Source organism: Centrocercus urophasianus, unplaced genomic scaffold (genome assembly GCF_019232065.1).
Source record: "Centrocercus urophasianus isolate 14NV4802_14NV808 unplaced genomic scaffold, USGS_Curo_1.0 seq_24, whole genome shotgun sequence".
Lineage (NCBI taxonomy): Eukaryota > Metazoa > Chordata > Aves > Galliformes > Phasianidae > Centrocercus > Centrocercus urophasianus.
In genome coordinates this window covers 17,216,451-17,229,192 of record NW_024884800.1, presented here as the reverse complement: position 1 = coordinate 17,229,192, position 12,742 = coordinate 17,216,451, and the positions used below count along the sequence as shown (strand labels likewise).

Sequence of the window (12,742 nt, the reverse complement as noted above, 5' to 3'; positions counted from 1 at the left end):
CAAAGGGAAGGTTATAGATATTAGATTGTATGCAGAAACAACTATTTATCTGGGTTAAAGAAGTGGGGAGTCAACTATGTAAATTGCTTTTAAACAGACATGTAAAAAATATGACAAATCTAGCCTTCACCTCCCTTAAAGCTATTCCACACTCGTTTTGTCCACCATTAAGACAGATGTTTGAGAAGTGATGTAGATGGCATATTACCTTGAATAATTCATAAAGATCGTCAAGATCATTAGGACTGAATTTTACATCCTGAGACACAACACGAAGCTGAAATTAAGAAAAAAATTAATGAGTAGTCTCTTTTTGGAATAAGCCCACAAAATGTGAGAGACATGAACTTAAATTATAAAAACAGTTTGAGTATTCCAGGTTTTGGCATGTTAGAATCAGCAGTAAGAACAGAATTGCTTCTTAAAAGCAATTAGAGGGTGATCAGAAGGAGATGAATGGGAAAAATAATTTCTCCCTAAAAAGGGAACTTAAAGCATCATTTGCATACATGGAGCCTACGCTATGAAACCCAAGAGATACAATTTGAATGTTAGACTATTTATAATGAACACAGCTTTCTTTATAGTGGACAAATGCACATTCAGCCCTTACCTGTGAAGCTGAATCCCCATTTTTAAATGATGAAGAAAAAAAAAAAACACAACAGGATATTCAAACATGACCAGTATCCATCTTCACAAGAGGTATGTTTTGTGAAATGAAATACAACAGTTAACAGCTTAGCTCAATATACACTGAGCTACAAGCCACATCCACTACTGATGAAAGCACTGCTTGCTAAGTAGGCAACTATTATTACCAGTTACTGCAAATAAGGCAATGAAAAAAGCAGAGGGAAGTACCTTGCAACCCCTACCTTCATTCAGGAGCTTGAAATAAAAGAATGATGCTGGTAGCTGAAGAGCTGCCACACCAAGCATGCATTACCACACACCCACACACATCACAGACACAAGAAGCAATACTTGGTGAATGCTGACAATAATGCAGTGCAATAATCTCTTTGGTGACATTTGGGATGGCTTCCACAAGAAAAAATGCAAGTAATTAATTGTCTTACTGTAGCACTACGTCTCAAAGAGAAATGCATGAGCAATTTAAGAACAGCAGAAAGAAATATAGGGCAGCCTGTTCCCATAGATGCAAAATGTCTAAGTTATGCCAGCTTTTAGAAGCTGTATGTGATTATGGCATTTGTAATGAGAGCAGAAGGTCATGCTGTGATTCAAAGACTGAAAACATCACAACCCAAACCTCAGCTAACAGACACCCTGCAGACAAGAGGGATTTCAGCCTATTAATGACTTATTTGGCTTTGGAAATTGTAGCTGTTCTTAAGATTTTCCAAAGAGCAAGAAAGGGTTTTGTTCTTCAAGTCGCTCACCACATTCTGCTTGGTTGTAGATTCTAATGTCTGGATCACATAAAGCCTGTTTCTGCAGCGCATGCTCTCAACATCTTCATACCGAATATCTCCGTATCTCTGTGAAGAAAAATACAGTTCTATGAAATCGACTGCTGTTAGATACATCTAAGGTATTTTTTGTCTTTTTCTGCAGCAAAATACAAGTGTGGATGCACAGGAAGACCACAGAAACTGAGCAAAGAATCACATCAAGACTCTCAATAAACAGTGCAATTTTAAAAAAGAAATTGTTTAAAAGACTGATGAAGGAAAAGAAACTGCAGTTCACTGTATGGGAAGACAAAGTCTAATGCATATGTTGTCAGGCTTGAAGTTCACTTTAGTGAACTCGAGGTGGAGGAGAAACCTACCTACAAATGGATTAATCCCCGATCTAAAACTGAGGACAGAACGAGCAGGAGAAGCTAGATCCATATCCTCCCCAGTATTACAAAGCTAGACACTGCAAGAATCAAAGCAGCACACTGAAAGGAAATGCTAGAAGATCCTAACTGATCCTCCTCACCCAGCGCATCCCAAAACACCCATTTCACAAGTACACTAAGCTAATTATGTACAGTTTCCTGCAGCAGCCATTGTGTCAGATGTTACCACCATCTGCAGCAATGGAAAAGGAAAGCAATCAGCCTCAAACGAGCAAACACCACTGCTGCTTCTCCTGTGCTTCATCACTGAGCTGACATACTCCTATCAGACTGAATGATGACAATACATGACCTGTGATGAGTCCAGGGAACTCCATTCAGGACAGCCTAGTAAGCACACTCTAAGGCAGTTAAAGAAAAAGAAGCAAAAAATACAAAACCAAATCTATGTTATAACATTTATGGTTGTCAGCAAGCCTTAGCAAAATGCACACCATAATCCCTACCACTCTAGAGAGGTTTCCTACGCTAGTTTGAACAACATAGCCTGCACAACATAAACACTGTGTGGGGTGCAAAAACATACCCACAAGCACACATACTTCATTTGACTCTCGGATCAAGTCAGTAATGTCCACTTTTGGGTGATCACCCTTTGCGTCACTGAGGTTGGAGCCCTGCTGCACAGCTGGAGGCAAAGGACTGTCTTTGTTGGTGACGCTGTCAAAAAACCTGCGTGAAGCAAACACATGAGAAATCAGCAGGAAGCAGATTATCACAACAAAATGGTAACGTCAGCATCTACCAAAAAAAACATGAGCATAAATAGCAAATCAACACCAATGTGCAAAAGTAGCAAAGAATATCAGCATGAACAGCACAAATCTGATGTAACGGTAGTACAGATAGCAAACACAGGAACCCACAACCCAGAGAAGGCTGTATAGCCTTGAAATTTTCAAGACACAGCTAGACAGTAGCACGGCTGATGTGACCCAGCGCTAACAGTAATCCTTTCTGCAGGTGGAAGGTGCACCAGAGGCTTCCAGAGTCCCCTCCACTTAATTTCTCCTGGTTGTTCTCAGTGTGCTACATAACCAGGGCAGAGGAATGGAGCCTTGTGCTGAACTGTGACCCAGGCAGTCTTAATTCCCTCGGATACATAAGCCAAGACATGCCTGATCTGTACTATCCATCACACCTACATAACCAGGCTAAACAGCTCCAACATGGAGGTCAGCCAATTCTTTGGCCAGCACTGAGAAACAAATGTCTATCTACGTCACTCTATGGAGTGACAGCTTCCTTTTTCTGGAGGTGACACAAACCACTGCCATCATTTTATAAATGCACCAGAATGCTGCAGGCTGGATTCACTGTGCAACGGAAGTGTTGCAGCCAAGCAAAATGCTGAAAGTCAAAGTTCAACAGAAGTTCACAACAATCACCAGCATACTAGGTGGCAAGTGGAAGTGGCAGTTTACTTGGTTGAAGTGAAACAAGACTTCACTCTGCTTTTAGATTTTATAATTTAATAAATCAAAAAACTGAGTGAATGTGCTCTTACTGCTGTTGCTTTTAAGTGCCTAAACTTTAAACAAGCACAGTTATGTTTTAAAATCAGCACCAGGCTGCATGGTGTCTTAAAATAAAAACACATTTTCCTCAGTAATTCCATAGTTCCTACCCCATCCAAACATACAACGTTTAAAAATCTGGCTAAAGGGAAATTCTTATTATCACTGCATAACAATTACAACTCATGACTCAGAGCAGAGTCTCAGCACAGTGTTTCTGTTTTAACACTCCCTGACACACAATCACAGGAGCAGCAACAGCACTATTTAGGCAGCTAGTCAAGCAAAAACCATGCAAGTAATGCATCAGTTAAGAATGCACTTGATCTGAATTTTTCTTTGTAATATAGAACAGCTATCTGGTCAGAACTGTCCTCAATATCATTATTTTTTTCCCCCTATTTTCAACCATTAGCAGCAAAGGAGCCAGCAGCCAAAACTACAAGAACTGAGCTGCAGTATATTTTTTTACCAAGTGAATGTCTGAACTGTTTGGAACAGTCTTAGTGTTCTCTAGACTAGCTGGTTATCATCAAAAGTCATCTTTTAGTTAAAAATAATAATAAAAACAGTTTTTACTTTAAAACACATGAAATCGCAGTGGTTCTAGCAGAACTTTAAAGGAGGATGGGCTTTTCAGAGTACTGAGGCATATTTCCCAACCATCCCTTCCAGAATTTCAACCCCAGACAGGCATTCAGTTACTCTGAAGCCTTCAGAATTCTTGGCCAGATGTGTCCCCACTGCCCCATGACACTTCTATTTGCACTTACAGCAGCTGCTACGCTGTCTTTAAGAACAAGACATGCACTGATACCTGTTGAGAACAGTCACTGCTTCTGCATCATCCTTACAAGTCAGCAACTTATCCATGTTGTACTCCAGCACTGCAAGTCCCAGCTGCAAGATTGCCTTTATTCCATCATAGAAGAAACAGTCCACCACATTGACTGCACTCTCAATAGGCAGCACACTGATAAAAAGGGTAAGGAACCAGGAGAGAGAGACCGAGGAGAAAAAAGTCATGCCCATCATGTGGTCTGTCAACTGAGGCAGATGAACTCTGATGAGCTCCTCAAACACTGCCTGATCTACCAAGGCACCTGCAGGGAGAGGATAACAAAACCACCACCCATATCTTAATAAAGAGAAGTGTATTTTTCTCACTAGCCAGAAATCAAGCTCCTATCCAAATGCAATTTGTTGTAAAAGCAAGCACAGACCTAGCTGCACAGCACCACTGTCTCCATTCCCTGTGATGGAAGCTATGCACTCTACACATGGACTTCTGCATTCCGTAAAGTGTGCTGGCACTCCTGCATGTGCATGGCTACTGCCACTGATTCCCCTGTCAGCCGATGCATCCTCTCTGCAATGAGAGAGAAACCTCACAAGCAATTTTCTTCTAGCATATATATCTGCAAGCTTTAGTAGTAGGCTAAGTGTGCTTCTGGAACACTCAGTTTCTTTTATTTCAGCTGGCTAAGTTCCAATAGATGGTACGAATTGCAGCTATAATTGCAATAGAACTGTGTAATAGTCTAAGAAAATATTTCTAGAGTAGTTATCCCTAGGATAACGACAATATGTGAAAAATCCCATCTGCTCTCTCTTAAGAAGGGCCTTGGGATGTTCTCTGTCTCTTCCCATTTTCTACTTTACAATACTGAACCAAGGACCACAGTTTCTCTGGACTAGTTAGGTTCCAGCTCACTCCTTACATTTGTTCTCAAGGACTGATCATCATATTGAGCTCTAGATAGATTACAAGGCAGACTGATGTTACCAATGATTCGACGATTGAAATAATCAGGTAGCATCCTTTCACAGACAGCAACCAGCAGCCAGAACGCTTCCTCCTCCTTAGCATACAGCAGAAGTACTGATGTCAGTATGTTCATTGCCTGTAAACATTTAAAGAAGAAAGGAAATGTGTATGAGGAAAGAGGGTGAAATCCCAACTGTATCATCATTTGTTAAAGTTATATTTCTGAAGGCCTTTTACACCACGTGTTTAGAGTTCTAGGATAACCTGCAGCCCTATTAGGTATAAGGATTCAACATTTATATTCAGAGCATAGTATTTAAACTACATAAAAACGTTATTAAGTTTTAAAAGTCTAGTAGAAATGCAGGCACAAGTGCAATGGAGATAGCAGTGTTTAACAACAAATTCAAGTACAACACAAAAGCTCAGGTGACATGCTGGGATGAAGTAAGTAATGCACAGGAACAAAAATAAACCGTTAGGTATTTCTGTGACTGATTTCATGAGATGCACTGTACTGCCATGATGAACTCATGTTGAGGCTCTCAAAACTACAATACCTGACAGTATCCAATCTGAGGATTCCTGTATGCATAAGCTGTAAGAACTCTCCGGAGGGCAGAGATTCCTGTGTCGCTTTGAAAAGCAGGATGCTCAGGTAAGGAGCGACGCAGATCCCGTTCGATTTCATCAGTAGCTAAAGTGCATGTTCCCAAGGACCTCTCCACCAACTCAGTGTAATAACCAGGGCTGGAGGCCATGTCGTTGACAGCACCTGACAGTAAGTATTACTGAACAGCATTAGAGGACAATACTAAAGCATCTATGCCATTTTCTGCAATCTGTAAGAAAAACTCTGCTGACTGTTGAGATACCTCCATCTTCTTTGTGTAACATACCAGAGTAATTCTACTGAAATTAATGGCATTCTTCTGAAATAAAAACAGAAAACAAGGCTTGGAGGAAAGTTACTTTCCATCACAAAGTTGACTTTGACTTACTTTTTTTCCTGTTTCATTAGGGGGAAAAAAGAAACAAACTTCCTTTCACCCCTGCTCTGTCACAGGTACGTTCTACAGCAGAAACTCACAAAAGTATACTCAGAGCTCTGGCAAGAGATTCCCTACGTGTATGAAAGTCCATAATTCCAGTATCTTTCACTCTCTAAACCAAGCAACAGTGTCTAACAAACAGCTACCAATACTGGAGCCAAATTCTGTTCTAGGAAAACGTTTTTATTTTGGTCTGGGAACATTATCCTCCCAGAAAGCTTCAATCCAAACAATTGAAAAACAGGCTCATAAACACACATTGCTTTTTAGCAAGTAGAGGCACTGCAGAAACTGACTGTTCCCTTGAAGTTCACGAATAGAGCATACAGTCATTATCTTTTAGCTGAGTTTGTTGCAGAAGATGATGACACAGGTTTAGTTTGAATCAATGCTGGACGTGTTTTAAAGGCTCTTCCTTCAGAAAGGTTTAGATAAATTGCCACAGGAAAAAGCTTTTTTTTTTTTTTTCCTCTCAGACCATGGTCAGCCAGTAACAAGAACATCCACATAATATAGTCCACAAAATGAATGCATTGTACTTGCCGTGCAGTACCTGAGAAGAGCAGCCAGAGCTCTCCTCTTAAGGCCTCTGGGATCCCTCTTACAACTAAATCTCGAGTCTTCTTTGTTCGAAACATGCTGACACCATGACCTCGTTCAAAAAAAAGGATATTCCAGGACTGTTCTTTCATTTTTTCTTTCAACTACAAAAATCAAAAAAAAAAAGAAGACTATTATGTATACTGGAAGGTTTTTTTCATGTTTCAGAAAACAAGACTCTATTTTTCTCTCAGTTATATTCATGTAAACTGTAAATGGCAGCACCGGTATCAGTACTGCTATCTGAAACAAACACTGATGCAGATCAGAGCCTACTGGAGGGAACTCACTTCAGCAGGGGGGTTGTTGGACTAGATGGACAGGACAGTGAAGTTACACAGATAAATTCTACCATCATAGTTCTGATACATTCCAAAAACACATAATGGGGGAGCAAAATTCATCATTTTATATAATTCCTGTGGCAAAAAAAAAAACTAGAGGCACTTGTTAAGGTTCTTTGTCAGCTATTTACACATAAATACACGTTTATATGATACATACACATAAAAATCCGATCGTAACTTGGGTCAATTTTAAGGTACTCTTATTTTTGCTTCCTGGTATATTTTCTTGGTAAACAGTAAATTAACAGAAGGAAAAAAGATGAAATTGAGTATGAGCAGTAGAAAAGAAAACCAAGAAAAATAGGAGATTGCTTCTGTGTGGCTCCAGTTTTCTCTGCACTAGTCTGCAAACTCTAACAAACAAGCATTTGGCCATGATGATGCAGTGCAATAAAGCAAGAGATTACTTGCATAGTCAAATCATACTGTTACAGATATCTGTTTAATTATTCAGATAAATCAACATTCTGCAATTTCAATGCGCCTTCGAATTGTTCTTTGCTAACAGCAATGAAAATGCATTAACTCTGATACAGACAAGATAATATCCCACAGAAACTCAACAGCGAAGGCAGGCTGTTCTTCCTTTCTGGCTCATCACACTTTATTGCATTACATCAGTTGACAGATTTGGAACAGGGTGGGTACAAATGGTGCAAAGCACACAGCGTTGACATGACATCAGTGCCATTGTTTTGCCACTGCTTCTAAATCTCTCCTCTGTTTTTATTTAACACAGGCACCAAGTAGCAATGGGAAAGAACCAGTAAATCGGGAATTTGCAAAAGAAGGAAGTTGAGTGGACTAAGAAGGGGAACTGATCACTGAAAACACACCCAGATTGGTTTCACATTTAATCAAATATTTATCAACCAGGGAGAACACTTGGCACGCCAGCAATTACCATCAACACGCAAGACAACTGTGTATGCATCTGAACATCAACAGCACCAGCCATGTCAGTGAAACCTCCTGCAGAGGAAGAGCTGGCAAAAATTTCTTCTTTAAACATAACTGAAGTTACAACATTTTACTTGTGGAAGAAGTGGCAGCAGTGAACAGGTCCTTTGTAAGGTACAACATTTCTAATAACCACTGAGTGTGCTCCAAAAGAGCAATTCAATTAATCTAATGTAAAACAACTGATCATCAGTGGTTGCAGCCCACGAGAGACTCTGGTGCTCAGACACTCTGTATTTTCTACCCTTGCAGCAGTGATATTTAATATTGTTAAAGCAATTAAAGGCAAGATGCAGAAAGGAAAAGTAACTTTTGCCACTTTTTTCCTCTGGACTATAAAAAGTAGAATTTTAAAATATTTTCCTTTTATTCCTACTAAAGGAGTGCTTATTTTCTGATATTCTAATTATATATAATTCTAAATTATTTTCTGATATTTCTAATATCGTAAGTTCCACATCTGAATATTTGTCTAATTTTGCTGAAAGGCTAATTTTAAAATGAAACTCTTCTGTCCTCTTGTACACACCATGGAGAAGCAAAAATAGCACATCTTACTGAAAAAAAAAAAAAATTAAAAAAAAAATACATTGAGTGTGTAATTTTGATAGATGGATGCATAAAAGAATGAAGCAATTAAGAAATCAATCAAGTTTCCTGATAACATTCCCCTTGTTCCTGAAAAGTTTGTAGTGACTTTGTACCTTGACAATTCAGACAGATCTGAAACACGCTCACTATCTCAAAAGAAACAGCCAGTTCTTCCCTGAGGGGCTGGAAGAGCAGGAGGAATTAGCTCTAGGAAGATGAGGCACATCGTTATTAAACAAGTTGAGCAGAAAATTGAATAGAGCCATGAAGAACCTTGTGGAAAACACTGGACATGGAGATAAAAGAAGACTGGCAAAGCTGCAGAGGAATCCAGCAGCCTTGCTGGAGTATGTTTTGAATGTGCTTAAGTCTTTTCCAGTTAGATTCCAAAAACTGTTGGCCACTTTATCCCTTACCATTTTAGGGTCTAGATTCTCGGCATCCTGAGGATGGTAGACAGTCATTAGGGCTTCTGTACTGACAGTTTTGGTGTTATCCCTCAGATCTATCTTTGATGGCACCTCATCAAAATCCTTTGGACTGTCAGAAGCAGAACTACCTGCAACCTTAACAAATAATTAAATAGATATTAGCAATGGTAGTGATAAACACCAAACAATCCTTCAAGAAGCAGCACTCATGGCAGAAACCATTTTGCTTCCATCCTAGTTTATCAGATTAGTTTACAGGTACCAGATTTACTAAAATGTAGACTGGCATACAATTCTTGGATGGACAAACAGACTTCCAAAATAAATGAATAGAAAGCAGTCCCCATTCTGAACAGGCAGGCTTCAAGAGGCTACTCTTGTAAAATTCATCTCTACAACCAAAAACTTAACGATGAAAGGACAACTATTAATTATGAAAAACAGTAATAGGCAGAGACCTGATCATCAACCAAGTCAAAAGAACACCATTAATTTCAATGGAGCCACATACAGAACTACACAGAAATGCTGAGAGCATTTCGAAAACAGCATTAGAACCTGGATGCTTTTCAAAACCTGATGGAAACAATATAAGAGAACCCAAAAAACAATGCATTTAACAACAACATCACTGTTCACATGCTCTCTTACTCATGGGCATTGAAATACTTATTTTTTGCTTTTTAGGGCTGCCTGGTCGTGTTTTCTTATTTCTCATGCATTAAACCAAGTACAGATTTCTTCACATCCAGAAGTAACCTTGTAATTATTCCATCCCCTTTCTGAGTCAAATAGTCAGCTGACCGAAAAAAAGGCACAGTGAAACATAACTTTCTGTCAGACTGATGGGCTTCAGTTTTAAAGTAAAGGGGCTGAAGGCAAGAAATGGGAACACGATTTAAAAAACAGAAAAAGAGACAACTTGTTATCTAGAGGTGCAGCAGACTCCCTCTGTCTAGATTCAGACTTAAATAGTGCATGGCATCAAGAACACAGGTAACTATACATTAAATTCTTAGTGAGACTAGACAAACTTATTTCTAAGAATAGCTAATGAGAAACTAGAGTTGGCTGAAGACTTACCTCTGTATTTATATGCTGTGGACTTGAAGTTGCATTGCATTTGATTCTGAGCTTTGTGACAAGCTGTTCAAAATCTCTAACTTCAGTGAAACGAAAAGCTCTTTTTCCTTTGGTACTAATGTTGACTCCTCTGTTGGCTGGGTCAGCCTTATCCACACCTATCACCTAGGGAGACAAGGCTGCATTAACGAGGCAAGCCATCCCAATACATTTTACCACCTTGTTTCCAAAAGAAAAAGCTATTAAAAATACACACGTACATGGAACAGCAGTAGGAAGCACCACACAAACAGAATAAGTAATGTAAGTAATGAACTGGCTATGTTACAGCTTAGAGGTCTGGAGCTGTTTTCATACACGGCAGTGTCATGCCACAGGCTTTCTACCAGGTACTGAACATCTCTGAAAAGGTTTTTCTCAGCAGAAAGCGTGGAGCATGCTTGGAAATCTTGCCGCGTCCAACCTGCTGGAGCTGTTACTTTTTTCCTGCCATCAAAAAGACAGACATGTAATGAAACGAATCAAGTTCCATGAGAACAAATTCCAGCTGTCATAATATGTGATGGCTGGAGCTGATTTTAATTGCTATTGTGAAAGAGCTACATGTTAAGAGTAGTTAATACACCTTAATAATGCACATAACTGTAAGATAATCATGAATGTGTAGAGCAGCTGTCACTGCTGATGTTTTTACATTGTTACAGAAAAGGAAAGGAAGACAGACTAAATGAAAGAACTCTGTGGTACTGCAGAACAAACAGTGAGGGCCTGACAAACAACAAGGACATCATTTAGTCAGCTCCTTTAACAGCCTCTTTTTTTTTCCCCCCCTCAACATATGGATGTTGACATTGTTAGCAAGACTGTTTACAGACTGGTTAATTGTAGCACATATCTGGATGCTGCTAAAAAATCTCCAAAAAAAACCTTAAAAAAATCTCTAACAGCAGAAATGTGGCAATGTCACAGACCACACAAAATCAGGGAGATAGAGAAGGCTTTTTTTTTTCTTAGATATGACTCCACAGTCTATCTGTAGAACATACAGAACTAGGAAAGCTGTCCTTCATAATACAATCCTTGTTCAGTTTGTTCAGACTACCAGCTGGTGCTGGTATTTGTTCACTGAAGAATGTCAATGGATTTTCCTACAGATGTTTGAACAGACAGCACTTCTCAACTACTGCAAAAAGATGAATGGCACTACAGAGCTAAGGAAGAAACACAGAACAACTATCTTCAAGATCCTCTACCTTTTCCAGTCTTTTTTATCTTGAGAATCTTACATTAACTCAACCTCAAAAAGTAAGCTTTTTTTAATTTTTACTATTTTTTTTTTTTGATAGATGAACTATTTTAAAAATTGGATTCTGTACCCAGCTACAGAAATGAGAGTAAACGGAAATGGCAAAAATGACACAGGGGACAGTGTACAAACATGGAAGTAGCTCTGTAAGCAGTATTACTATAAGCAGCATCAAAAGTAGAGGGAAATCATGACATCACATAAACTAAGGTTATTCTAAGGAAAATCTGATCAACTGACACTAAGCTACACAAGTGCAAATCTTCTGGTATAAGTGGCTCTGACTGTAGCTTGCATTACCTCTCTTAATGGAATGATTACACTGCACAGGCTGCCATCCTGGCTAGCAAAGCAGATGTAGTTTTCTGAAATGCACATTTTCCCATGGGCATTGTAATGAGTGAAAGGAACCCATAAGAAGCACTCGTGAACTTCCTTCAAAGTCTCTTCTTTGGGTAGCCTGAAGAATGCACTGAACTGCTGGCTGTGGGCTCGGCTCTCCAGGCCTCTGGATTAAAAAGCAAACGAAGCAGAAAATCAGGGAGGAGACAGAAGAGAAAAATGGAATATTTTTTAAATATCCTGAAAAATACAACGGTTGCAATGTCTTGTGGAAAGGCTTCTTGAAACAGTAAAATATCATGCACTCTCAATTCCACTATAGTGTCAATTGGAAGGTTCAGCATTTTGCTTGAAGAGGTAACAAAGTGCAGGAGCAGACCAGTACACACCCACTAAACAAAACACTGCAATGCTTCAGTAAATAGGAATAAATTCAGACACATTCTTGCACAGCAAAGCACTTTGCTGAATCAGGGTCTAAAGGGAGAGGAAAAGAAATATACACTATTAGCCTAGTCTGCTGTGCTTTCCAACCCATCAAAATACCCCAATTATCTATGAAATTCAACCCAAACCTGGCTTTGTTGTTAGTGTTCTATACAAGGAAAGAACAATTTGACTTCTTGACTTTTTTTTTTTTTATTAATCTGTTGCATAGTTGGCTTTAACTAGGAACAAATTAAACGGAGCTACTGGAAGCCAGGCTAAGGCTGAAATGTACAGGAAGATGCTTTCTCATACTTTCCTCTTTGCACAGGTAATATTTTCCAACACAGACTTAGTTAATTAAAATTACCCAACTGTAGCCTTAGTTTCCTGGTTACTTTTCACAGTAAGTAGCCAATCAAAACCTCACAATTTAAGTGGGAATT

General features: G+C 39.1%; 1 protein-coding gene across 2 annotated transcripts in view; it reads right to left on the bottom strand.

Moving 5' to 3' along the window:
- TBC1D8B (TBC1 domain family member 8B) overlaps positions 1-12,742 on the bottom strand; it is a 32,193-nt gene that overhangs the window by 4,938 nt on the left and 14,513 nt on the right. Inside the window, exons 6-15 of one of the 2 annotated variants that reach the window (XM_042824943.1) lie at positions 11,829-12,036; positions 10,223-10,387; positions 9,125-9,274; positions 6,764-6,914; positions 5,719-5,933; positions 5,177-5,294; positions 4,208-4,493; positions 2,416-2,545; positions 1,407-1,505; positions 209-277 (exon numbers count right to left, since the gene is read on the bottom strand). In XM_042824943.1, coding sequence (XP_042680877.1) covers positions 209-277; positions 1,407-1,505; positions 2,416-2,545; positions 4,208-4,493; positions 5,177-5,294; positions 5,719-5,933; positions 6,764-6,914; positions 9,125-9,274; positions 10,223-10,387; positions 11,829-12,036 — 1,591 coding nt within the window. Of the gene's footprint in view, positions 1-208; positions 278-1,406; positions 1,506-2,399; positions 2,546-4,207; positions 4,494-5,176; positions 5,295-5,718; positions 5,934-6,763; positions 6,915-9,124; positions 9,275-10,222; positions 10,388-11,828; positions 12,037-12,742 lie in introns of those variants that run through there. The other variant, XR_006170007.1, reaches the window with a different exon arrangement.